At 53.2% G+C, this 27,333-nt stretch overlaps 2 protein-coding genes across 3 annotated transcripts; one reads left to right on the top strand and one right to left on the bottom strand.

Annotated features, from left to right (window-relative positions):
• Positions 1-13,654, bottom strand: RBPJL (recombination signal binding protein for immunoglobulin kappa J region like). Its single transcript, XM_070800671.1, has 12 exons — positions 13,636-13,654; positions 12,290-12,440; positions 10,861-10,986; positions 9,387-9,457; positions 9,093-9,208; positions 8,620-8,794; positions 6,658-6,795; positions 6,143-6,252; positions 5,724-5,876; positions 4,198-4,353; positions 3,944-4,047; positions 1-3,836 (listed from the first exon to the last, which is right to left on the bottom strand). Exons 1-12 carry the CDS (start codon positions 13,652-13,654, stop codon positions 3,560-3,562), a joined length of 1,596 nt encoding a protein of 531 aa, XP_070656772.1. The 3' UTR covers positions 1-3,559.
• On the top strand, positions 12,002-26,682 carry MATN4 (matrilin 4). 2 transcript variants are annotated; one of them, XM_019972456.2, is made up of 11 exons: positions 12,002-12,366; positions 13,174-13,224; positions 14,571-14,684; positions 15,430-15,999; positions 17,113-17,235; positions 20,221-20,343; positions 20,437-20,559; positions 22,334-22,747; positions 22,848-23,000; positions 26,159-26,266; positions 26,349-26,682. In XM_019972456.2, the coding sequence occupies exons 3-11, from the start codon at positions 14,606-14,608 to the stop codon at positions 26,405-26,407; spliced, it is 1,752 nt and encodes a 583-aa protein (XP_019828015.2). In that variant the 5' UTR covers positions 12,002-12,366; positions 13,174-13,224; positions 14,571-14,605; the 3' UTR covers positions 26,408-26,682. The 2 variants fall into 2 exon arrangements, with proteins under 2 accessions (XP_019828015.2, XP_019828014.2); XM_019972455.2 differs by lacking the exon at positions 13,174-13,224.
• The last annotated feature ends 651 nt before the right edge of the window (positions 26,683-27,333 follow it).

Below are 27,333 nucleotides of genomic sequence, written 5' to 3'. Positions count from 1 at the left end.
ATGTACCCCATCCACTCCCTACCCCCAATCCCGCCCTTTGTAACATACACATATGCTACCTACACATAGCAGGGAATTAAGAGTGTTAAAGACTATGAAGTAGAAAATTAAAAGAATCTCAGAGCCCCAGACTTTGCATCAAAAGTATAGGATTCAAATCAGATGCTGCCATCAACCTGCTCTGTTTCCTGGGTCTTCTCTCTCAGAGCCTCGGTTTCCCCATCTGTAAAATGAGGATGAAATATGGAGGACAGCAATGACTCTCAACTTTATTCTGATCCTGAGAACATGAAAAAGTGAAGATTATCTTTAAGGACACGAACTGTTTAACTATGAATAAAGACTCAATGCTTGGGAGGACAGCAGTGCCACCTGCTGGTTTCACACTGCACTTGCAAAATCCAAATTTAATAGCTGCCAATACAATCCCAATCGGAGAAGGCGATGGCATCCCACTCCAGTACTCTTGCCTGGAAAATCCCACGGACGGAGGAGCCTGGTAGGCTGCAGTCCATGGGGTCGTGAAGAGTAGGACACGACTGAGCGACTTCCCTTTCCCTTTCAATACAATCCCATGCTCTTATTCATTGAGCACTTATTCAGTGTTCAAGCGTTGCAATGTACCTCCTAGGCCACACCAGGATAAGCTCTTTCCCACATGAAGCTCACAGTCTAGAGCGGACAATTGACGTGTACATAAAGCCCTTTAATCCAAGGTGGGCAGTACATGGCTCTAGTGGGATTCCATGGGAAAACAAGATGGAAAGCCTGGGGCCGGAGCCAGCTTCGTGGGCTTGTGACCTTGACAGGCACACAAGACCCTGTGCTTGGCAGGGCCCTGCCTTGATTTCATGCTCCGCTATCTCTGTCTTGAAAGTCTGTATAATTTTTGAACAAGGGGATATATATTTTCATTTTGCCCTGGGCCTGCCAATTATGTAGTCTTGCCTTGGGGACATTTTTTTTTTTTTTTTACATATAACATTATATTAGTTTCTGTGTACAACATAATGATGCAATATTTGAATACAGTGTCAAACGATCACCATATTAAGTCTAATTAGGGATTTTTTTTTTTTTTTGGCTGTGCTGGGTCTTCATTGCTGCTGCACGCTGGCTTTCGCTAGTTGCGGTGTGCGGGCTTCTCACTGAGGTGGCTTCTCTTGTTGCGGAGCAATGGCTCTAGAACCCAGGCTCAGTAGTTGTGGCATACAGGTTTAGTTGCCCTGTGGCATGTGGGATCTTCCTGGACCACGGATCAAACCCCTGTTCTCTGCATTGGCAGATGGATTCTTACCCACTGGACCACCAGGGAAGTCCCGAATTAGGGAAATCTTGAAGGCGCTGTCTGAGATGAGTTTGGAGAACAGAGCAGTAGTGGAGTGGAGGAGGAAGCCTCTTCTAGCAAGGAAAAGGGAGAGGGAGGGTAGTTTGATGTTAGACAGATTCAGGCTTGGGGGAGAGAAGACCTCCCAGGACAGTCCAGCAGCTGAAACTCAGAAGACAGGCCAGGGTTGGAGCTCTGAGGGCACAGACTTTCGTAGGTGGGACCAAGGGTCTGGGAGTGTCCTGCAGAAAGTGCAAAAAATAGAGCTGCATGACTGGGCTTTCAGGCCAAGCTAGGTCCTTGGCTTCCGGGACTCCTGCCTGGTGGAGTGGTGGAGGAAGTTCTTGAGGGCAGAACTGGAAAGGCCCTTGAGCCCCAACTCCCCGAGAGACCTTTTAGCATTTTTACAAGTGGCTTCCTGCTTCAATCTCACAGGGCAGTGAGCTCAAACTCTCCTGGGACGGGCACTCACGTGGAGGACATTTTCCATCCATTTATTCCCTGGGTTCCTCAGCCAGGATCCACTCCCAGGGGCCATGGCAGACTGAACAAGCTTCTCTTTCCCATCATTGTGGGTTTCAGTCTGCTGATGGCAGAGAACGGAACTTAGCCAAGAGTTTGAGGACTCTAAAAGCAAAGCCCATTTTGCCCCCTTGGGAAATATCAGCTTCTTCTTTTTCACGGAGGTTTCCATGTTCTGGGGAAAGCATCTCAGGAAATGAACTTAGAGCATAAAGAAAGGCTCAGAAGGGTGAGAGCCCTTGACCCAAATTTCAGACCAGTTCTCCCCTTTCGGCACCCCCAGGGGCTGGTACAAGTAGTTGGCACCTACAATATCTGTGTCATGGTTTCCACAGCCCAAGTCAGGACCCTCCATGACACAGGTTCCTCCCTGTGGGGCACACATTTGGCAGAGGGTGGAGAGTCTGGGCAGTGATAAATTGCAATTTTATCCCTAGGCTCCATCCAAAGAAGCTATTCTTTCTTGATTATTGCCCAGCAGATCCCATGAGTTCTGCCTAGAGTTGTCCTGGGAAAGTTTTGTTTTGGGTCTTGTGGTTGCCCCTGGGCCTGCCCAGAGGCAGCAGGTGGTCCCCAGAGCAGGGACAGGGGCTCAGGGATGCTGGCTACCTCTGAACCCCATTGCTCCTCCAGGAAGTATCACAAGTGAGCTATCTGCTCCACCACACATGTTGTCCTCTACTCTGTGTGTATGTGGGGGGAAGCACACTGGGCCACCTCCCTCTGGGAGGAGGTGGGTCATACAGATACAGGGAGTACCACACTCCCTGCCCTGGCTGGGAGTTGATGCTAACACAGCAGAGCAATCTCCGACCCTTAGGACTGATTGCATCTTACCAGGCCTGCGAAAGAAATGCCTGGGTAGACAATTAAGATGGCAAGACCTGACCACTACACCAGGGACCTACCCAGCCACCAAAGTTGTGGACCAGAGGGCAAACATCTGAATGGGTACTGTGCCTGGCTCCAGCCAGAAAAAGACTAAGGAAAGGACTGAGCTTTGTACTGCAGGGTGGAAGCCAGCACTCCAGGACAGGTTCCCCATGCTCCAGAAGGGACTTGGTGCTTGGAGTGGGACCCAATGTTCCAGGCAGGACCTGGTGCTTTGGGGCCATCAGGGCAAGCGTGAGCCCATGCCCCATGTGTGTGAAATATCACCCGTTTCTTCCTTCAGGAAATACAGCTGCCTGGAGGGTCACTGCTCTAGGCTTTTTACAATGTGTGAAACTGTATGCCAGACCCAGAGAGATGGAGAGAAACAAAGATGCAGGGACAGGGATGCACAAAGAAGAGAGATCTACAGGAAACTCCCTGGTGGTCCAGGGACTAAGACTGCACTTCACCGCATGTGGGACGGGTTCCACTCCTGGTCTGGGAATTAAGATCCCACAGGCCACGTGACATGGCCAAAAACAAAAAACAAAAAAACTATAGTTACTTCGGGAGAGAGAATGTCAGAGTGAAAAAGACAATGATAGAGAAAACCACACTCCTGACCGGATACAAAGGGAGCATCACTCAGGCGGGGTCTTCCTAGAAGGAAAAGACGAGGGAGTAACCGGTGAAAGACCCGCAGGGCCAGGTTTCTAGGGCGAGAGCTTTCTGCAAGTCGGTCTTCAGCTTTCACTTGCGCAGCACCGAGGCGGAAGGCAGGGCTCAGGACCCAGAAAACCCTCCCCCGGCCAGGTCTCAGCGTCCAGGCCGCTCCTCCTACGTCTGGATGAAGAGGTGGAAGTTGGTGCGCGTGAACTCGTGATGGATGCTCTCCAGGAGCGCGTCGGCGTCAGCGGCGGGCGCCGCCAGGGCGCCCGGGGCCCCCGGCCGCGCGCTGTACTCGGGCGTGTAGGTGAAGGAGAAGGCGCTGGGGTAGAAAAGGCCGTCGGTGCGCACGAGGCTCACGGGCACTGTGATGGGTGTGCGCAGCCAGCGCCAGTCGCTGCCGAAGACGGCTACGTCGGGTACCACACACACCAGGGACCGCGGGCTCCTGGGGGTGGGGCATCGAGATCGGGGCAGCAGCGATGCTGATGGCGTGCACCCAACTCCCCACCAGCTCCGTTCTCTGGGAGACAGGGAAACCCCCCACCCCCATACCTGTACATGGTTTCCGCTTCCACGTCCCCGAACCACACCTTGAGCCCCGCGTGGAAGTTCTCACCGTGGAGCTCCAGGGTGGCCACGTCGCCCCCGCCACTCAGCTGGGGGAGGGTGAGACCAAGGGGTGTGGGAGAAGCGGGGGGCGGGGGGGGTGAAGCTGAGAGCTCGCAACCCTCCCTCACCTGCACTCCCGCCCCGCCCAGAGCAGTCAGGATCCACGCCCGCCAGCGCCCCGCAGCGCCCGGATTCACCTCGAGGGTGCTGATGAGCGGCACGGGAGTGACCGGCTCCCGGGTGCACGCCAGGCTGGTGCTGAAGGAGAATTCCACCGACTCGGTGCCGATGATGGTCCAGCAAGAGTTGTCGTTGAGCAGCGCTCTGTTGGCCTCGTTGGGGCAGGGGGAGGCCTGAGGGGAGACCCCAGGGGATGGAGAAGAAGCTGCGGCCAGGGGCGGCCTTCAGCGCAGCCAGCCGGCGCAATGCCGGGGCTTCCGCATTCCTAACGTTCCAGTCCTGGGCTCTACGGTTTACCTGCCCTGCGAGCTCGGACCAAACCTTTAATTTCTCTATTTAGAGTTTCCTCAGCTCGCTGGACTAGCTGGTTGCTAAAGATCTATGTTCTTAGAATTCTAGAATTCCATTAAAAAAAGAAAAAAGAAAAGAAAAACATTGTGCAATCCTGTGCCCTAAACATTCCAACACTTTAAAATGCTTTTGGAAGGATTATTGCTCAGTAATGGAGAAGGCAATGGCAACCCACTCCAGTACTCTTGCCTGGAAAATCCCATGGATGGAGGAGCCTGGTAGGCTAGGCTGCAGTCCATGGGGTGCTGAGCGACTTCACTTTCACTTTCATGCATTGGAGGAGGAAGTGGCTACCCACTCCAATATTCTTGCCTGGAGAATCCCAGGGACAGGGAGCCTGATGGGCTGCCATCTATGGGGTCGCACAGAGTCGGACACGACTGAAGCGACTTAGCAGCAGCAGCAGCAACACTGCTCAATAATAATGTGATTTTCTACGTATTATGATTTTATCTCAACATTCCATGATAATGTTCTTTGTATTGCTTAATAATAATAGCAGTTTTTCATATTTGACAATCTTATGTCTTAACAGTCCATAATTCATCTTTGCTCAGTAATACTCAAAAGTTAGTTAAGTCGCTCAGTCGTGTCCGACTCTTTGCGACCCCGTGTGGACTGTAGCCCATCAGGCTCCTCCGTCCATGGGATTCTCCAGGCAAGAATACTGGAGTGGGTTGCCATTTCCTTCTCCAGGGGATCTTACCGATCCAGGCATCGAACCCAGGTCTCCCGCATTGCAGGCAGATGCTTTAACCTCTGAGCCACCAGCCAAAAGTACTATTTATTACTGATTTTTATTTGCATTCTACAATTTTTTTTTTTCTTGGCCCTGTGCCTCTGGGCTTGTGGGATCTTAGTTCTCAGACCAGGGATGGAACCCCAGCCCCCTGCGGTGGACGTGCAGAGTCATAACCACTGGACCACCAGGGAATCCCCCTACAATTTTATATCACAACATTCTGACATTAATGGCCTTTGGGAAGGAGCATTGCTCAATGCTACTATTACTATTTTTTACTACATTCTCTGATTCTATCCTGATAGTCTTCATGTCTAACATTCCATAGGAGGCAGTGTTGCTCAGTGAGTAGCAACCACGATGGTGCTGATAATGGTGATCTTACATCCTACTGTTCTTTGCGGTTCTGATTTTCTGGGATGCTTGGTGCTGAGAGTCTCTGCTTCTCACCTGAAACTGCACCACCTTCTCTGTAGCGAGACATAAGTAGGTGCCGCCTCCTCCTGGAGGACCACCGGGAAACTGGAATGCACACTTGTGGAGTTGCGAGATGGGCTCATCCACGTCGAGGAGGGCACACTGTTTGGCTACTTTGCGGATGATCTATGGCAGAAGTGTGGGGGAGGTGTGGCAGCAGGGTGCCTGGGTGCCCACAGGCTGCCCTCCCAGCCAGCTCTCTGCTACCCCAATAGCCATGCAGAATGCTGGAATATTGCTGGCATATCCGCCCCCTCACCATGACAGCTCCCACAAACGCTGAGTGTCTCCAATGAGGATAGGGGTCATCATGCTTTGGGTGCTCACCCTCAGCCCTTCCCTTGTGGACGGATCTGGGGTGACCCGTCCAGCCATGCCCTCCCTTCCCATACCATTGGAGGTAGGGTGATGCCCGTGACCGTGCAGACGAGCTGCACCAGGGAGCCGTAGCGGACGTAGCCCTCTCGAGGCGGGAAGTCCCCCTGGGAACACTGTTCATCAGCTGAGAAATAAACAGAAGGCAGGAGGGCTTCAGGGGTTCTAAGCTTCTGTCCCAAATCCTTCTGCCTCTGGCTCCGCCTCGTGTCACATAAGGGTCTTATGGGCAGGGTTAGCACACAGAGAGGTGGCTCAGGCTGAAATTTCTCAGCCTGGAGAAACCCTCTGTGGCCCATCCTTAGAATGCCTGTGCTCTGGGGGCAGGGGCTGAGCTGGGGAAAGGGGTTGGATGCCGGAGTCAGAGTAGCTGGGTTCAGTTACTGACTCACTAGGACTTTTGACAAGTCTTTTGGTGTCTGTAAGCCTTGGTTCCATGGGGCAACATTTACTTCCCTGGATGAGTTGTGGTGAAGATGAAATAAGTGAATGCATGTGAAGTGCCCAGCCCCGGGCCTGCTTGTGGGATTACCCAGGTGGAGAGTGAAGGCAGCCCACTGGCGTGCACTGGCCACAAAGTCCCCGTCCTCCACGGAGAGGTAGCGCGTGGAGACCGTCTGGGAGCGCAGGCGGTTGAAGAGGGAGACCTTCGAGCCCGAGGATATGCACACTGTGAGGGGAGGTGGAGTCAGTGCCCGGGCCTGGCTTGGCCCCTTGGAATTGCCAGTGAAGTTCCCACCCTCTGTCCCCTGAGCCAATCTGGCTCAAATTCCCAGACACACTAGCCTGGGAATTCATTGTCTCATGGCTATTTATCCAGCACCTGCTATAATCCTGCTTCTGTACCTCTGTCTGGTCCTTTTCGCTGTCTGGGCAGGAAAAACAAGTAGTTACTAAATGCCCTATGCTGTGTGCCAGGCACCAAAGGGTGAATTAGATCTAGTTTTGCTCTGGAGGAGTTCACAGTCTCAGAGTGGGGACTGGGAATAAATAGAAACTTTCAGTAGGATGTAGTAAGGGCTGGCTGGGTTCCAGAAGGCTGCCTGGAGGAGGTTATACTCTTAGCTGGGGAGGACGAGGTAGGTAGGAGTTGCTCAGGAGACTGTATAAGCAAAAGGCATGTGGTGTGAAATAGCAGTATATTTCTATGGTTTAATATTGATCTCTTTCATCCTTTAGCACAAATTCAGAGCCACTATTCTGCTTTCTGATTGGATTTTGAGCACCCGGGGAGAAAGCACTGGGCCATCATCCACTCTTCCCCCACAGTGCCAGGCATACTGTGGGTGCTCAATGTATATTTCACCCAAGTTCCCATCCATTATCATAATGATGATAGCTAACTTTCATTGTTTTTCAGATACTGTTTTAAATGCTGAACTTGAGTTAGCTCTTTTGCTTCTCAACAGCCTTCTGCAGTAGATAATATTATCTTTACTCAAGAGAACAACTCCCTCAAGACCACACAGCTAGCCAGCGGCAGAGCCAGGATTCAAACCCAGGCCACCTCGCTCCAGAATCTGCACTTAAAACCATCTCACTATACCCACTAAGCATTCCCTGGCCCTGTCCTCACACCAGCGGCCAGCCAGCGCACTGCCTGAATCTGAGACATCCTTCAACGTTTTTAACAGAAAGCAAACAAGGTGCGGGGTGGGAGTGGGCTTGAGTCACATCAACTCAAGTTCAAATGCTGGCTGGACCACTTTTCTAGGTGGGCAAACCTAAGCAAGTCATTTGGAAGGTGATGGGCCCCAATATTTCTTTTTTTCTTTTCCTTTTTTCTGGTCCCACTGAGTGGCATACAGGATCTTAGGGTTCACCAACCAGGGATCAAGCCTGAGTCCCCTACAGTGGAACCACAGAGTCTTAACCACTGGACTGCCAGGGAAGTCCAAGGCCGGAACATTTCTTAAACGAATGGATGGATGTTCCGCGTCTCATTTTTCCTCACCTACCACTCACCTTACAAGGATGAGCATCAAACAGGGTGATGAATGTACATGCCTGCCAAGAAAGGCCCCCTTTCCCCAGCTTCTCCCTTCCATTTTCCAGGGAGGGTGATGGTGTTATTGTCATTCAGGCTTTTCCCCCCTGTATTTTTAAACCCATTAGCCCCGGGGTTTATCACTTGGCATCCAGGGCTTATCTCCAACTGTCTCTTTGATCAGCTATGTGTGTCTCTCCCCTGTTAGGCTAGGCTGTTCCTCCAGAACAGACACTTGCAATGCACATCAGGCACTGAATAAATATTTTTAACTGAATTTCCTCTGCCTTTTTATTATATTTTGTCTTCGGTTCAGCACATGCCAGCTATTTTGGGGACCCCCAACCTCAAATTGGGTACCTAAGCCACACCCATTCATCCAGACCCGGCCCCGCTTTCGGCTCAGACTCCCAGGCCTCTCCCCCTCCCCCTTCCCAAATCAAGCAGCTTGCAGACCCGGGGCACCTCCCCAAGGCCGCCCCGCGGCCAGGCCCCGCCCCCGCTCACGGTCGGTGTTTTTCAGCGACTGTTTCTTCTGCGAGGGCTTGGAGATGACCTTGATGAGGCGGCTGTGGAAGGTGCCCAGCTCCCGGCCGCCTCGGAGCATGAGCCGCAACACCAGTCGGAAGTGCTTCCTCTTGTCTGCGTCCGAGATGTACAGAGTCTTGGCGCAACTGAATTCCTACCGGGTTCGCGAGGACAGGGTCGTCTCATCGCAGCCCTAAGTCCCGGGATGAGCCCACCTCCCCCAGTTATCTGACGCCCGCCCCGTCGGACGTAACATGACAGGTCCAAGCTCTTGGACTCAGCCTCAAGGCAGAAACCTGGTCTCTCCGCATCCCCACCTATCTTTTGGCTCCTGCAGGGGGAGTGAAGGAGCCCCCTCCCCTCTCCGGTCCCCTCCAAGGGAGAGGTGAGGATGGGAGAAGGAATCGCAGCCCACCCACCCCCACCGCCCCCCTCCTGCCATGCGCTCTCACCCTGGAGTCGGGCTGCTCTTCGAAATTCAACTTCTGCGTCTCGGCGGCGCTGCCGGACGCGCCGTCTAGTCCCATGTAACCGCAGACCAGGGGCCCAGTCTGCCCTGCTTGGTGGGCTGCAAAGGGATGGGAGCCGGCTCTGGAAGCACTCAGGTGTCAGCCAGGCAACCTTAGTTCTCACCGCCAGAGGGCGCGGCGAGACTGCGCCTGAGAACCGCCCCGCTCCCGGGCCCTGCAGAGTGGCTGGTCCACTTATAAACTGAGCCGCCCGGCTGCCCTGGAGTCCGCCCTCACCTTGGCCCGGTACTGGCTTCACCCTCCAGCCCGGACCTGCGAGGTAGACACAGGGCGGCGGGCAGAAGAACCTGCGGAGACATGTAAGCGCCAGACTCGTATATCCATCTCCACTTTAGTGTCCTGCCTTTGAGGCGTCTCAAAGATAGCAGAAAGCCAACGGAATCCTTGATTCCTCCTCCATCTCTCCAAGTTTCTCCGCGACTGTGAACCCCATTAATACCCGAATCTTTCTTTTCTTTTTTTCACATTCTTCACTCAATCCATCAGAAAGTCCTATCCACCACCTTAAAACATATTCAGAATCCATTGACTTCTGACCACCTCCATCTTTGTCCCAGCTGCCATCAGTTTGCCTGGACCACTGTATCAGCCTCCCATTGGTCTCTCTGCTTCCACTCCTACCCTCCTTCGACCTGTTTTTCACACAACAGCCAAATGGGGGGTTGCTTTTTTTAATTTTTTTTTTCCTGTTTTTAGGGTATGTTGCTTATCTTAAAATCCTCCAGTGGTTTAAATTCAAAGTACTTACATGATCTGGCCCCTGCTTACTTCTCCAACTTCACTTCCTATGATGACCCCTCTCCTTCTCTAATTCCAGCCACTCTGACTTCTTTTGGCCTCGAACAGGCCAAGTTAGTACCAAGTGAGTCAAGGTCTTTGCCTTTTTCATTGCTTCTAATTAAAATATGCCCCCCCCAGATTTCCTCATGTCTGGCTCCATTTTCACATTCAAGTCTTAGTTCAGATGTCATCTCCTCAAAAGGCCTTCCTACCACCTTGACCTTGCTAGCTAAATACACCCCTGCCCCTCAGTTTCTATCACCTTGCCTATTCTGTTTCCCTTCTAGCTCTCATCCTCATCTGGGAGCATCTTCTTCACTGATTTGTGAGGTGTTTATTGTCTGTCTCTCTCACACTAGAGCAAAGATGCCACAAGGGCAGTCATCGTATCTGTCTTGTCCAACTGTGTGCTGGGTGCCCAGCAGTGCCAGAGAGCCTGACACATGATAAGCACTCAGTAGGCAGTTGTGGAATGAATGAATGGGTGAATGAGTGAATGGGGACTGTAGATTCACAGGGTGGTTCTGCTACAGGTCAAAGTCGGGGATCATGGTGACTGAGGGAAAAAGGCCGCTGATTGGCTGCGAGCAGAGCCCTGCGTCCTCTCCGGGTTCTGTGTGTGGTGAGCGTGCATATGCGTGCTCAGTCATGTCTGACTCTTTGCGATCCCATAGACTGTAGGCTCCTTTGTCCATGGAACTTTCCAGGCAAAAAAAAAAATACTGGAGTGAGCTGCCATTTCCTTCTCCAGGGGATCTTCCCGACCCAGGGGTCGAACCCATGTCTCTTGTGTCTCCTGCCTTAACAGGTGGACTCTTTACCACCTGCACCGCCTGGGAAGCGAAACAGGGAGGGGACCACAGGGCTAAAGGCGGGCCCTGGGACCTTGGAGGGCCACCGAAGGACCTACCTCTTCTCATTTCCGTATGATTTCTGGGCCACCTTGGCGTGCAGGATCCAAACCGTCTGCTCGCACTGCTGCTGCAGGCAGCGGCGCACGCCTTCCCTCAGGACCGCACTGGGCTCCGAAGACGACCTGGGACTGGGTGGGGGCGGGCCGGGCACCCGCAGCAGGGAGCTTAGAGACCCAAGTGGGCAGATTGAGTAAATGAATGGGAGGAAGGAACCCTCCTAGTTCTGCCCCCTCGGCAGAGAAGAAGCCTTAGACAAGAGAGGCGACTTGAGTGTAAGCTGTGGGCTAAATATTTGGGTGGTATGGTGCTCAGTGAGGTCTTCGTGGCGACCACCGGGACCACCCAGGCGCCACTCCGCAGGTCTGGCTCCACGCCCACTGCAGCCTGGAGCCCTGGGGTGAGGCCCCAGCGGCATAAAGCCCTCACTTGTGCCGGCCTTGAGGCGGAGGCTGAGTTTGTAAGGGCGCATGGCTTCCCAGCACCCTTAGGGGACCCACCCCGGGGCAGTCCTGATGCGGTTTGGGGGTGGGGGCGAGGAGAGAGAGGAGGGGAGAGTGGTTGCTGGACCCCGGACCAGAAGAGTGCTCTCTGGCCGGTCAGCAGATGCCTGAAAAAAATGGACGGGCATCCCAAACTGTGTGCCCAGGATCTTGGAATATTTTCGTATTTTTCGGGTTAAAGCAACACTCCCAACCCCCTATGTCCCAAGAATAGGCGTCTATTGCTGTCTCAGCTTTCCTTCCCCCTGAACACAAGGCCTTCATCGGCTGTGGAGGGGGCCAGTCAGGGCCTAGGGGCCTGGGGTCTTCTCCGCCAGGGTGTTTTGATGGGCGAGGATGGCTGGGCCCAGGACCTCAGTAATTGCAGAGAACGTGGAAAGGCGTCCGTGAGGGCAGGATCCGAGGCACCACCAGGTGGGGCCTGGGGAGAGCCATGAAGCCTCAGGCTGCCCTTCTGAACCCCTTATCCCTCCTTGCAGGACCAGAACCAGAGTCCGGGGCCTCTCTCCACCCCTGAAAGGGGCGGCGGGGTCAAGAGCCCGGCCGCGCCCTCGGAAGCGGGGCCAAGCAGCCGGCGGCCGAGCCAGGCCCCGCTCCGCCCCTTGGGGCTCTCCCCGGGGAAGGGCCTCGGAGGCTTCCAACGCATTCCGGCTGCGGAGAGCGTAGCCGCCCAGCCTCCCGCGGGAGCTCGATTCCCGCCCCGCAGCTCGCGTCTGTGGCTTCAGGGGTGGCGGGAGCAGGGGGCGTCGCGCTGGCCCCGCCCCAGCCCTCAGAGGGAGGGGGGGTCGCTCCCTGCAAGTGGGAGGGGTCGCGGCCCGAGTTCCCCCTCCCCACCCTCCGGCCCCCGGGTTAAATGCGGCCGCCGCCTCCACCCGCTCCAGCTGCCTGGCTGTCCCCACCTCGGGCACACTGCCCGCGCCGGTACCTGGTCCAACTGCCAGGGAGGCTCCGCCCGTCGGCTCCGCTCTGCGGCCGCGCCTCTGAGCTGTCCGGCAGGCTCAGGTGAGTCAAAGGGCCCGGGGGTGCCGAGGGGTCTGCGGGGAGCAGGCAGCCAGCCAGACCAGGCGCCCGTATTTAGCCGCGGCTGCACCGCCTACGGTGCCCCGTCTGACCTGCAGTGCCCTTCCCCACCTCTGCAGGGCCCTCTCCAAATAGAGTCCCCAAGAGCACGGCCGCCAAAACGGAGAAGGGGGACCTTATCCCCAATCTCCTCCCTCTAGGAACCCCCGGCACCCCACCCCCCAACCCCCGCCCCGCCTCAACCCGTTCCCCGGAACGTCCTCGAAGTGTTTGTTCTTCAGCCAACTCTTGAATTATTCACAAACCTCTCCTCCCTCGAGAATCCACTTTCTCCATCCTAAGGGCATTTCTTAAAGCAAGGATTAACCCCCTCAAGGAGCTCCGGGTTCTGGAGTCAGTCCTGTCACCTTGCCACGCTGCTGTGTGACCTGGGCAAGACATTACCCTCTCTGGTCCTGGCTCCTTCCTCTCTAGAATGAGGACTTGGAAGGGTGATGAACTTGGACGCAAGCCCTATTTTGACTTTCTAGGATTGGGTGGAGGTGGGGTGCCAAGCGAGATGTTGGATCAGGCCAAGAGCAGGAGGAGGGGAAACTTAAGATTTAGGGGCCCAGGAGCTTCTGCAGACAGGAACAGATGGGAGGGGGCCAAGGTGCCTTGTGCCTGTACCCTCGTGCTCCCCAGGGGTGCTCCCCGGCTGGGCTATGGCCCACGCTGGAGGAGGCATTCCACACCCGCCCACCTCCAGGAGCGGCTGGCACGTCTGGCTTAGTCACCCTCCCACGACAGGTTCTGCCAGAGGGGTATTTGTTCCTCTACCGACGCTGAAAGGCAAAGGAGGTGAGGATCCGCAACGGGGAGGGAGCCTAGAGGGAGCGACAGGCACCCGGCCTTTCTCAGAATAGAATCATTCACGGAATTGGGGAGGGGGCGGGGCTGCGGTTGGATTAGGGGCAGCTGGCCCCCTCTGCCAAGAAACAGAAACATAAAAATGGCTAGCACAGCTTCAGCAAGGGGCGAGGGGATTGGGGTGGAGTAGGGACCCCAGGGAGGGACTGGAAGAAAAAGAGGTGACGCCTAAGGACCAGCTTGCCAGGTCGCTCTGAAGGAAGAACGGGAGCCAGGAGTCCTAGGTTCCTTTGCAGCTCGGCGGGCCACCTTCTTGGGCCTCACTTTTCGCATCTATACAATGGGAGTCCTTCGTGATTCTCAACGGGCGTCGCCAAGGGCCAAGAGAGAGTGAGCGCTCACCTGCCCCCACGGGGTCCATGGCCGAGTCCGGGGGCGTCCAATGCCACTGTCCCCGGAGCCCACCGTGCGCACTTCTGCTCCTCTGCTCTAGGCTGGATATATTCTACCCCACCCTTATCTCCAAGGCCCTGGGGCTCCTGGCTCCCTGTTTGCTTTGGGCAGGAGCACCTGCTGGGCAGATGTGGGCTTCCCACGGCCACCTAGCCAACACAGCTAGACTCAAGAGGGCGCCCCCTGGAGACCTTTCCTGAGAGCAGGCGGGAAGGGGCGGTACCAAGTCACAAGTTTATCCGCGTGGTGGGTTTCGGCCAAGGCGACAGCAGGCCTGCATTGGGGCCCTGCCTGTTTGAGTCGAGGGGTGGGGTGGTGGTGGGTGGGAGCACAGCCACACAGAGCTGCCTTGTGTGCAGAGGGGAGGGGGCGAGCTGGGGAATGGCTTCCCTCTGCAAAGAGTCACGCGGCTGCTCCTTGGAACCCCATAGGCGTAGGATTATATCCTGGAGGAGTCACTTTCTTGCCACGCGACTTTGGGTACACGCAGTGAAGTTTCTGAGCCTCTTTCCTGATCTATACTCTGGGGACAGCAACAGCCTTGGACTCAGAATTGTTGAGAGGACTCAATAAATGCCACAGTGCATGAAAAGCATTTATCATCGTGCCTGGCACTGAGGAAAGGCCTTTCCTTTTAAATTTTTGTATATTTTTAAATCTACTTTCTATTTATTTACTATTCTACAGTTCTGAAAAGCAGAATTCCCTGTGTTTGCAGCAAACTCACTGTGATGAATTTTTTTTATAATGAAAATTTTCACCATGCACGAAACTAGAGAGATTAGTAAAATAAACCCATGACCCTCCTCCCCCTCCAAATGCCCATCACCTAGAATAACAGCTCTGTAAACACTATTGCTCTGATAATTTTCTTTCCTCTTCAGGCTCCGACACCTCCGTTCTCTGTTGGCTGAGTGCCATGAGGGGGCTTCTATATTCGCTGCTGCCCCTGTTGCTGCTCCTTCTCCAGCCTTGGGAAACCCAACTGCAGTTGGCAGGTGAGCCAGGGCCCATCCTCACCAGCAGGCGGGGAAGGGAACAAAAGCGGGTTCTCGATCTGCAGCCAACTGCACACCAGGGAGAGAAAAGGAAGAGCTTTGGAACTCTAAGGGGTTGGGTTCAAGATCACAGCTTCGCTTCTGTGGGCCTCAATTTCCCCAGTCTGTATGATGTGGCTTGGAGGCAGATAAGTTGGGCTCATGCAGAACTGCCCAGTTGGCATTTCATTTTTAAAAGTTAATTGAAAAAAAAAAAAGTAGGCGATTTCCCATTAAAAAAAAAAAAAACGATTTGGGGCTTCTCATGAAAAGACTAAAGATCTGCTAACATGGGATCCTCAGGGCTGGAAGGCAACATTTGGTTGGGCTGCCCACTTCAGGAACCATATGGGCTCTCTGGATGTCCACCGTCTTAACCCCAATACATTCCCTCCTTTATTTACGTGGCCTGCCTGGCTCCTAGAGGCATTTGAGTTTGCTACATCCCTTTGTCCACCCTCCGAATGGATAATACCTCCTCAGAGTAGCTCTCAGAGCTGTAGGATAGAGATTCTGTGCAGTCTCCTTCCCCAGGCCCTCAGCAAATGCTGGGCGAGTGGATGGATCTAACCTGCATTTGCAAGGTTAATTCTGAGCTGGGCGCAGTTACGCCGGGAGAGCATGTTCCGCTCTGGGTTTCCCTGAGGGTTCTCCCGGGACTCGAGGCTTTGCTAACCTAAGAGAGCCTTTCCTGATCTCTTCGCAGGTCCCAGGTGCAGTTCTGGGCCCCTGGATTTGGTGTTTGTGATTGACAGCTCGCGCAGCGTGCGCCCCTTCGAGTTCGAGACTATGCGGCAGTTCCTGGTGGGCCTTCTCCGCAGCTTGGACGTGGGGCCCAACGCCACTCGCGTCGGCGTGATCCAGTATTCGAGTCAAGTGCAGAGCGTCTTCCCGCTCCGAGCCTTCTCGCGCCGCGAGGATATGGAACGCGCCATCCGCGCTGTAGTGCCGCTGGCGCAGGGCACCATGACCGGGCTGGCGATCCAGTACGCCATGAATGTGGCCTTCAGTGTGGCCGAGGGCGCGCGCCCGCCGGAGGCGCACGTGCCTCGCGTGGCCGTCATTGTGACCGACGGGCGGCCCCAGGATCGCGTGGCAGAAGTGGCCGCTCAGGCGCGCGCCCGCGGCATCGAGATCTACGCCGTGGGGGTGCAGCGCGCCGACGTGGGCTCCCTGCGCGCCATGGCGTCCCCCCCGCTGAACGAGCACGTCTTCCTCGTCGAGTCCTTCGACCTTATCCAGGAGTTCGGCCGGCAGTTCCAGGGCCGGCTGTGTAGTGAGTGAGGGGAGCGCTGGACAGAGTCCCCAACTCTCCGCCGCTCGGATTCCTGTTCCCACCGCAGTGAAATCCTGACCCCTCTCGGTGGCTCCGCCCATCACGTTTAGCCCCGCCTATCAGGCCCCGGCGTTGCCCTGGCAACTGCGGTTCTGTTCAGTCACTCAGTTGTGTCTGATTCTTTGCGACCCCATGGACTGCAACACGCCAGGTCTCCCCGTTCATCACCAACTCCCGGAGTTTACTCAAACCCATGTCCATCGAGTCGGTGATGCCATCCAACCATCTCATCCTTTGTCGTCCCCTTCTCCTCCGGCCTTTCAATCTTTCCCATCATCAGGGTCTTTTCCAACGAGTCAGTGGCCCACTGCGGGCTGTGTCAAATTCCAGCTCTGCCCAGTTTTGCTTACGGCTTCCCAGCAACAAGGAGCGACGTTTATCGTGCCCACCCACCTTGAAGAACCATGGTGGTTTCCACGGGTTTGTCTAACTCCAAAACCGCCCCTTTACGCAAGAAGCACCACCCCTAACGACTGAGCCCCATCGCCTTCCTAGAGGAGCCAAGCCCCGTCCACCTGGACAGGACCCAACAACTCTTGTTCTGGCTCCTCCCACAATGCTGCCAGATGTGTTCTTGTCATTGTCGTTTGCTGCTTTCCTTGTAGCTCAGGTGGTAAAGAATCCGCCTGCAATGCGGGAGACCTGGGTTTGATCCCTGAGTTGGGAAGATCCCCTGGAGAAGGGAAAGGCTACCCACTCCGGTATTCTGGCCTGGAGAATTCCATGGACCCAGTCCATGCGGTCGCAAAGAGTTGGACGCGACTTTCAATTTCACTTGATTTCTCGACTTCCTCTACTTAACTCCCCGGAGTCCTTCCTTATCCCCCTGACCCATCTGGCTAGGTGCCCAGGTTTTCAGAGCCTACTCACAGGGGCTACTCAGGCCATATATTTTCCCTAAGCCCTCCCCTGGATGGGCCCCTCTCAAACGAGTCATATTTCATCTAAAGACATCCTGGAGCACGGGGCCTGCCTCTGACCCCATCCAGCTCTCTCTTGCTGGAGTGTTCTCCCCCTCTGTTCCCTGATGATTCTACTCTTGTGTGTCCTCAGGAAAGGACCTGTGTGCTCAGGGGGGACACGGCTGCCAGCACCAGTGTGTCAGCACCCGGGGCACCTTCCACTGTGCCTGCAACCCTGGCTACCAGCTAGCAGCAGATAACAAGAGCTGTATGGGTGAGAACTACCCCCATCCTGCACTTTCCCTGCTCCTGAACCTTCTGCAGCTTCCTGTTGACCCAATATCAGTCGAGTGAATCTGGCAGGGCCTTTGGAAGTCAAAGTCCAGCTCCCTTACTTTTCAGGTCTAGGAAAGAAAAAGTATCGCTTGGGGTCACACAAGTCCTTGGTGGGACAAGGGCTAGAAGTCTTGACCCCACGGTTAAGTGGACTTTCTGCAATCTTCTCTCCTCCCTCTTGCAGGCACATCTCTTGGTTGGCTCCAAAACACCTCCCAAGCCTTTTCAGAGGCATATCTTTACTGTTTTTGTTATTTAGACACTGTTGGAATTTCCATACATACATCCCCTATATTCCCCACCCACGCTGCTCGTTTCTGCTTCTGCATCTCAATTCTTTCCCAGCTGCTCACCTGGGCTGCTCTTGCCTCATCTCTCTGCACCTGCAATCTCTCAAAGCCTGGTTCTTCATTTTTGCCTTCTGAAAAGTGATGACACACAGTACCTGGCTTATGCAATTGGAATTCCCCCCCTCCATGTACGGAATATATGTGTGTTCAGTCCTGTGATCATAATGGCAGCTACCATTTACTGGAATGGATTAGTGATATACTTTATTTTCCCTGGGCTCCAAAATCACTGCAGATGGTGACTACAGCCATGAAATTAAAAGATGTTTGCTCCTTGGAAGAAAACCTATGACAAACCTAGACAGCATATTAAAAAGCAGAGACATTACTTTGCCAACAAAGGTCCACTTAGTCAAAGCTATGGTTATCCCAGTAGTCATGTATGGATGTGAGAGTTGAACCATAAAGAAAGCTGAGTGCCGAAGAATTAATGCTTTTGAACTGGGGTGCTGGAGAAGACTCTCGAGAGTCCCTTGGACAGCAAGGAAATCCAACCAGTCACTCCTAAAGGAAATCAGTCCTGAATATTTGTTGGAAGGACTGATGCTGAAACTCCAATACTTTGGCTACTTGATTTGAAGAACTGACTCATTTGAAAAGACCCTGATGCTGGGAAAGATTGAAGGCAGGAGGAGAAGGGGATGACAGAGGATGAGATGGTTGGATGGCATCACCAACTCAATGGACATGAGTTTGAGCAAGCTCTGGGAGTTGGTAATGACAGGGAAGCCTGGTGTGCTGCTGTTCAAGGGGTCGCAAAGAGTCGGACATGACTGAGCAACTGAACTGAATTGAACCATTTACTGAATGCCAAGTGAGCATCAGATATTGAACTAAGACTGTTACATATATCATCTCTCAAACTCACAACATTTTGGAAAAAAGAAGTTCTGTGTTTACAGTAATCGAGATGTCAGCTGGGATCTTCTTGTTTTGGGGGCTTAGAAAAGGCTGGCTTGAAACACTATTTGAAGACCTGTGAACATTCAAAATCTTCCTCAAGATCTCTGGGAATTCTAAGTGCTTACATTCTGTGGTCCCCTCTCGCTCTGAGCTTCTACTGAATTCATTTGATTTATAGGTCCTCTCTCAATTTCTCAGTCCATGCCTGCTATGCATGTAAGTCAGCCTCTTCACTGGTTTACACACTTGTGCACACAAGGGCATGTGTGTATGTGTAAGTTGTGCATATGTCTATTTTACTAAATAATGGGGGTGGACAGAGATGTGATTTACATCTAAGTGAAGTCAAACATACACACAGAAAATGAAACATCCTTTATTTATAAATGAATATTAGGCATCCTCGATTCTGAAAGTGCTTAGTCACCACACTATAGGGAATTTATATAGGGATCAATCCATGTTACTCATCTCCACACCATCTCTCTTGCTCTTTTTTCCCCTCTCTCCACTCACCATCTCTTTTCTAGGAACCCCACATTCTCACACTTTTATACAGAGCAGCCCATCTTTCTCTAGTCCTTATTCCTCAGTTCAGCTCTAGGCCATATCTATACGTTGAAATCATCAAGATGCTCAGCAGTGCAGTAGTTCACCCTCCTTAGAAGGTGGGTGTAAATAGCAATTGTTCTCTTCTGTTAGGGCTTCCCGGGTGGTGCTAGTGGTAAAGAATCTGCCTGCCAGTGCAGGAGATGTAAGAGATGTGGGTTCGATCCCTGGGTTGTGAAGATCCCCTGGAGGAGGGCATGACAACCCACTCCAGTATTCTGGCCTGGAGAATCCCATGAACAGAGGAATCTGACGGGTTAAAGTCCATAGAGTTGCAAAGAGTTGGAAACAGAGTGACTTAGCATGCACATGCCCTCTTCCATTGACTGTATTCCCATTTTGCAGAGGGGGAAATGGAGGCTCAGACAGGTTAAATGGCAAAGCCTGGTCCTCCCCTGTGAATTAATGAGCATCTTGAGGGCAGAAGCCCTGTTTCTTACAGCTGTGGAGTCCCATTCTTATTCCTGGCTTAGTAGTGGGCATGCTGGGGCTTGAGCTGGGAGGGCTGCTTGGCTCAGTAGGAAGGAGGCCTCTACTTGGAGAATCACAGATGCCTGGGTACTACCCCAGACTAACTGAGTCAGGATCTTTGGGGGTTGGGGTCCAGGCCTAAGTATTTTTATTTATTTGTGTTTTTTGGCCATGCCCCACGTCGTGTGGGATCTTAAATCCTCAACCAGGGATTGAACCCATGCCCCCTGCATTGGGAGTGTGGAGTCCTAACCACTGGGAAACCAGGTAAGTCCCAGGCATAGGTGTTTGTAAAAAGCTCCCAGGCAGTTGTGCTGTCAGGGCTGAGAAGTGCAGCACCCGGGCCCAGGCTGACCTCACCATTTCCTCAGCCCTCGACCTCTGCACTGAAGGGGACCATGGCTGTGAGCATCAGTGCGTCAGCATGCCTGGCTCCTATTTCTGTTGGTGCCAAGCTGGCTTTGTACTCCAGCAGGAACAGAGGAGCTGCAGGGATGAGCCAGCCCCCCAGCTGGTATCCTATGCTGAGGTCTCTGATGACTCCAATCAGAACCGATGTATGTCTTTCTTTGCCTCTTCCTTCCCACCAGCCATTGACCACTGCAGCTTCGGGAACCACAGCTGCCAGCACGACTGTGTTAGCATTTATGGTGGGCCACAGTGCCGCTGCAGAGAGGGCTATGACTTGCTGCCCGACGGGAGGAGCTGTCAGGGTGAGGCGGGGTCTTCTCCATTTGTGCAGAGCGGCGAGGGATCTCAGCTGGTGGAGTCCACCCTGACTCATCCTGACTTGTCTCTCCTTTCAGCCCGGGATCTTTGCAATGGTGTGGACCATGGATGTGAGTTCCAGTGTGTGAGTGAGGGCTTCTCCTACCGCTGCGTGTGTCCTGAGGGGCGGCAGCTCCAGGCAGACGGCAAGAGCTGCAGCCGTGAGTTATGGGTGGAAGGGGGCTAATTCTGCCTGCGTCTGCCCCCCTGCCCCATTCTGAGCATCCTTAACTCTTTCCTTGTTGTGACCCCTGAGTGTGGTGTAAATGCGTGTGTGTTGGTGGTGGTGGAGTTGGAGGCTCTGCCATGCCCTGCCTCTACCTCTTTGCCTTCTTCTACCCTGCTGCCAAAGTTAATTTCAAAAACACTATTTGATCACATTTCTCCCTTACTCGAAAGCCTTCTGTGGCTCACCAGTGCTTACAAAATAAAGATCAAATGCCTTACCCCTGAGTTTTTCAAATGGTGGGTGTAACCATAGTAGATTACACAAGTGGTGGGTGTAACCATAGTGGATAACAAAATCAAGTTAATGGGTTATAAGTCAGAATTCTTTTTAAAAAAGAGAGAAAATAGAGTTTACTACATGTATGTAGAAAGAATAAGTATTGTTTCATGAAACTCAGTTTTAATTGTACGTGAGTATAAGGGCGTCATGGGCTTATCAGGTGTCGCTAGTGATAACGCGCCTGCCAGTGCAGAGGATGTAAGAAACACAGGTTCAATCCCTGGGTCGAGAAGATCCCCTGGGGAAGGGAATGGCAACCCACTCCAGTATTCTTGCCTGGAGAATCCCCGTGGACAGAGAAGCCTGGCGGGCTACAGTCGATAGGGTCTAAAAGAGTCAGACACAACTGAAGCATGGCATGGTATGGCACATAACTGCATCATAATGCGTTATTATTATTTTACTGTGAGTTGTGGTCAAATTTTTGAAACCACTGCCTTAGGTCATTAAAATATTGCTTCAGCCAACCCCATCATCCTGTCTCCTGCCAGACTTAAATATTTGATCCGTACTGGCCCGCCCATTCCCAAACGTGTTGAGGGCTCCTGGATTCCATGCCTCTACACACATTGCCTCCACCATCTAGAATGTCCCTTCCTGCCTTGGAGAACTCCTACTCATCCCTGAAGACTAAATCACTTGTCACCACCTCCATGCAGCCTTCCTCACCAACTCCAGGAAGAATCCTACCTTGCTCCCTGCATGCCCCTCTATTCAAACACTTCCCTTGATGGTCACTAATGGCATATGTGACCCCTGTGCTTCATCCCTGTTTCTTTATGGATCAGGATTATGTTTCATTTATTGTCGAACCTCCCTTGGGGCCTAGCAAGGTCACTGGCTGAGAAAAGGGGAGGCAAAGTGCTCAGAATTCTGTTGGTTAACATAGTAGATGATCGTAAACAGTAGCTACTGTGATGATGATGATGAAAAAGATGCCTTTAGCAGGTTGCCTGGCCTGTGCTAAGCACTTGCTTGCTAAGTCGCTTCAGTCGTGGCCCACTCTTTGTGACCCCGTGGACTGTAGCCCACCAGCCTCCTCTGTCCATGGGATTTCCCAGCAAGAATATTGGAGTGGGATTTCCAGACAAGAATACTGGAGTGGGTTGCCATGCCCTCCTCCAGGGAATCTTCTCCACCCAGGGATCAAATCCGAGTCTTGCGGCTCCTGCATTGGAGGCAGATTCTTTACCACTGAGCCACTAGGGAAGCCCCGTGCTAAGCACTTAGTAAATGGCAAAGATGATGAGGATGCCAATGATGATGATGTGATGATTAGTTTTTCTTATTTTAGCACAGTGCCTGGCATAGGAAGGAGTTCACACATAGCATCTGTTATATAATAAACGTTTGCGAATGAATGAATGAATGAGCAAATGGCTGCTGCCCGCCCTCACTCCCAGCTCTTCTCCTCCGGTGAGGTATAGGGTGCCGGGAAGGCCACGTGGACCTAGTTCTGCTCGTTGATGGCTCCAAGAGCGTCCGCCCGCAGAACTTCGAGCTGGTGAAACGCTTCGTGAACCAGATCGTGGACTTCCTGGACGTGTCCCCCGAGGGCACGCGCGTGGGGCTGGTGCAGTTCTCCAGCCGCGTGCGCACCGAGTTCCCGCTGGGCCGCTACGGCACCGCGGCCGAGGTGAAGCAGGCGGTCCTGGCCGTGGAGTACATGGAGCGCGGCACCATGACCGGGCTGGCCCTGCGCCACATGGTGGAGCACAGCTTCTCCGAGGCGCAGGGAGCGCGGCCCCGGGCGCTCAACGTGCCCCGCGTGGGCTTGGTCTTCACCGACGGCCGCTCCCAGGATAACATCTCCGTGTGGGCGGCGCGCGCCAAGGAGGAAGGTGGGCTTGGCGAGGGCCGGGCTGACTGAGGCTGAGTTGGACGCGGGGAGGCAGATTTCCTTAAGCCCAGGGCGCCCCCTCTGTTCCCCCCACCCCGCAGGCATCGTCATGTACGCCGTGGGCGTGGGCAAGGCCGTGGAGGAAGAACTGCGAGAGATCGCCTCGGAGCCAGCCGAGCTGCACGTGTCCTACTCCCCGGACTTCAGCACCATGACGCACCTGCTGGAGAACCTCAAAGGCAGCATCTGCCCTGGTGAGCGCAGCCGTCTCGGGACCCCGCCCCTTCTCTCGCCGCGCATCCTCCGAGACCTCCCGGTCCTATTCGCTCGCGCCCCCTTCGCTGAGTGACAACAGTGGGATGGGCTCGCTGGTCAGAGCCTCCTTACTCAAAGTGTGGTCCCTGGACCGTCGGCAGGGCTGTCACCTGGCTATTTGTTAAAACTGCAGCGTTTTCGGCGCTCTCAAGACCTACTGAATACAATGCTGCACTTTGACAAGACCCTCAGGGAATTAGTACTAAGTTTAAGAAGCACAATTCTAAGTGATCTGTTGCCCAAATTGGCGGGAATTCAGAATAATTTGGGGAGTGGATTTTTTTCAAAGGCACGCCCAATTCAGCATTGGTAAGGGGAGCCACATCATAAGTCCGTTTATCTTGCTGGAATTCAGCTTCACCTGGGAAGGGGCAGGGAAAGACCTGGGAAAGGGGCAGGACTGGGCGTGTTTCAAGTACACAAAGATGTGTATTAAATATACGTGTGCTTAGTCGCTCAATCTTGTCCGACTCTTTGTGACCCTATGGACTATAACCTGCCAGGCTCTTATGTCCATGCGATTCTCCAGGCAAGAATACTCGAGTAGGTTGCCATTTCCTCCTCCAGGGGATCTTCCCGGCCCAGGGATGGAACCCACATCTCTTGCTGTCTCTTGCATCGGCAGGCGGATTCTTTACCACTAGCACCATCTGGGAGGCATATTAAATGTATATATCCCATAAATTCAATCCATCTGCTTCATATGGTGCTCAGCTAAGGAAAAGGGGACCAACTCTATTTGTGGAGGGAAGATGGGCTTGAATTTTGTGTACAAGTACCTTTATAGGTAATATAGGGAATTTCTCAGGGGGTGACTTTTTTTTTACCATAGAGTCTTTAGACTGTAACCCAGGCCTACAATGTGACTTTTCTTTCAGATAATCAGGCCCCACTCTAGAGCCAGGTTCAGTAGGGCTATGCTGGGCCTGGACAATCTATGTTTAAAATATCTCTGTATATATGTATATATACATATATATGTATGTATATGCATATACGTATATATATACACACACACCTACACACACACCTTTCTTCCTCTCCCTCTCTCCAGGCTAATTCTAATAATTAGCGAGGATATTATGGAGACACTGGATTAACTTCTCCTTCAGGGCCCTTCCTGTCCTTTTACTAATTTATTTATTTGGCTGTGCTGGGTCTTAGTGGCGGCACGCAGGATCTTTAACTGCAGCATGGGAACTCTTAGTTGTGGCATGTGGGATCTATTCACTGACCAGGGATCAAACCCAGGTCCCCTGCACTGGGAGCACGGAGCCTTAGCCACTGGACCACCAGGGAAGTCCCTAACTCTTATGTCCCATGAAGTGTGACTTTGGACAAGTCACTTAACCCCCACCTCTCCCTTACCTTTCCTCTTCTGTGATAGGGCAGGGTGTTGGCTGCCCCAGGTTGCCTCTAGTTCTAGAATTCTAACCGAAATCTGGCCTCTGTGATTGAGTATCTTCACCAACCGATGAAGGATGACCTTGGGTAGATCCTCCTCTCTCTCCGGACCTTGGTTTCCCCGCCTGCAAAGTTAGGAGCCATTCTGGGACTGTTATCAATACCACTGATGACGCAACATACAGCAGTTTGCTGAGGGTACATACAAGACTAAGATATAATTTTTAAATCATAGCAACTCTGTATTGAAAGCCAAGTGCCAGGCATTGTGCTGTGGTATTCAAAATGGCACACATTTACAGAATTTAGTGAATCTAAGATACCATCCATTGTAAGAATCACTATTATTTTCTATACTGCTAAAAAAAAAATAAAGATGCCGGATTTAACTGTAAGGCGCGTATTTTGATTTCAGAGTTATTGAAATGTGTGAGGAAATAGACTGGAATCAGTGGTTCTTAAACATTGGTGTGCATCAGATACACCTGGAGGGTTTGTTAAAAGACAAATTGTTGTCTCCAACCCCAGAGTTTCTGATGCAGTAGGTCTGGAGTAGAATCAGATCATTTGCATTTCTAATAACTCCCTAGGTGATGCTGCTGCTGCTGGTCCAGGGACCACACTTGAGAACAAATGATCCCTAAGATGTTGATGTTCACTCTTGCCATCTCCTGTTTGGCCACTTCCAATTTACCTTGATTCATGGACCTAGGGAACCATTGAAATCCAGTGTTTACTTGTATCAGTTCTAACGTTTCACCCTCCAATAAACTAGCCACTAGCAACATATGCCCATCACCACATTCAGTTTCATTTGGACCGTATTTCTGTCGACTCTTGCAACTCAAAGTGTGGTCCATGGACCAACAGCATCAGTACCGCTTGGGAGCTTACTAGAAATACAGCATCTCTGTTCCTTCCCCGTTAAGAATAAGAATCTATCTATCTATCATCTATCTATCTATATCTCTTTATCTATCTATATTTTGTTTTTCGGCTGTGCTGTGGTTTTGTTTTGTTTTTTCCTGCATCCAGTCTTTCTCTAGTTGTGGAAAGCAGAGGCTACTCTCCAGTTGCCCAGACTTCTCATTGCAGTGGTTTCTCTTGCAGAGCACAGGCTCTAAGGCGCTCAGGTTTCAGTAGTTCTTGCAGCACGTGGTCTCAATAGTTGGAATTTGCTGGTCTAGGTGCACGGGCTTCAGTAGTTGTTGCAGAGACTCGAGTTAGTGGTGGTTCACAGGCTTAGTTGCTCTGAGGCATGTGGAATCTTCCTGGACCAGGGATTGGACCCGTGTCCCCTGCATCGGGCACTGTACCACCAGGGTAGTCCAAGAATCTATATTTTAACAAGATCTCCTAGTGAGTCCAATGAGCACCAGGGTTTGAGAAACCTTCTGAGATGGGTACCCACATAAGACATACATGAAAATCATAGAGTCTTCAGCACCGCCCAACGAATAGGTTTTCTCATTGTATCCGTTTTTATAGACAATGAATCCACGGCTTAGAAAGTTTGAATGGGTTTTCCAGTATCTCACAGCTATCGAGCTGGGACTCATCCCAGGTCTGTCTGAATCTCAAACCGGCGCACTCAGCCGCAGGCGGGGTGGAGGAATATCGGGGGGCCTCGGCCAGGGCCGGCTGGTCCTCCTACAGCTTCTCACTCCCCCGACTGTCTGTGCCCCTCTGGCAGAGGAGGGCATCGGCGCGGGGACAGAGCTTCGGAGCCCCTGCGAATGCGAAAGCCTCGTGGAGTTCCAGGGCCGCACGCTGGGGGCGCTAGAGAGTCTGTCGCAGAAGCATATCCTTTGGGTCCGCGGGTGCGGGCTGGAGGGGAGACGAAGGGACCCCTGAGAGCCCCGGAGGCTTCCTTAACCTCCTACTGGCCCAGCTGACCGCACGCCTGGAGGATCTGGAGAACCAGCTGGCCACCCAGAAGTGAGGGCCGCGGGTGGCCCGGACCCGGGCAAGGAAAGCGGCCCCGCGGACGGCCCCAGCCCTCTACCCCCGCTCCAGGGGCGCCGTCTGGGCGCCGGGCCCGGACAGAACCTGGGTCCCCCTGGGCTTAGGCTGTCGCGGGGGAGGCGCTGGCGGGCTCCCAGCGTTGCGCTAGAGCTGGGCTCGCCTGGACCAGAAGTCGGACTGCGGGGAGGGATCGGGGGAGGGGATGTGGAAGACGCGTGCTGCGGTCAGTTCTTTGTAGGATTTCTTTTTTTGTTTTCTTTTTCTTAAAAAAAAAAAAAAAAAAAGTTTGGTTTCCACGGGGTCGGTGTGTGTGTCTTGCTGTGCCGCCACGGGGAGGGGAGGCCAGACGGAGCGCTCTCCGGCGGCGCCCAGGCGGCGTCTCCTCGGAGAAAGGCGCATTGTGCGGGGGTCGGGCCGGGGGGCAGGGGACTGCGAGCTGCTTCCCCCCGCTGGTTTATTCAGCCGAGAACAGATGGCTCCTTATGCAGGCGGTGGGAAGGGGGCTCCACGGGTACCCTTGGGGTCTGGGCAAGTCTGCCCTCCATCTCTCAGCGGTCAGGCACCTGGCTCTCTGGCTCTGCCCGTCTCCTGGTGTCCCCCCCACCCCCAACCCCGAGTCTTGCATAAGGGCTGTTAGAACTGGGCGGAGTTGGGGGGTGAGTGATGAAGAAGCGGGAGGCAGTAATCGGACCTCCTGAAGGGACGGGTTGTGGGGGGTGGGGCCCGCATTGGTGAGTTTCACTCGGATTTTATCTCCCTGCACCAGGTAGGAAGAGGTGTGTGGGTTTTTTTTGGGAGGGGGCTGCCAGGACGTCTGGCCCAAAGTGGCCTGCACAGCCTCTGCTTCACCCTCTGCTCTCCTCCAAAAAAACAAAAACAAAATAAAAACTAATCCTCCGTAGG

The sequence above is a fragment of the Bos indicus genome, chromosome 13 (genome assembly GCF_029378745.1).
Source record: "Bos indicus isolate NIAB-ARS_2022 breed Sahiwal x Tharparkar chromosome 13, NIAB-ARS_B.indTharparkar_mat_pri_1.0, whole genome shotgun sequence".
In the NCBI taxonomy this organism is placed as follows: Eukaryota; Metazoa; Chordata; class Mammalia; order Artiodactyla; family Bovidae; genus Bos; species Bos indicus.
This window is presented reverse-complemented; position numbering and strand designations above follow the sequence as displayed.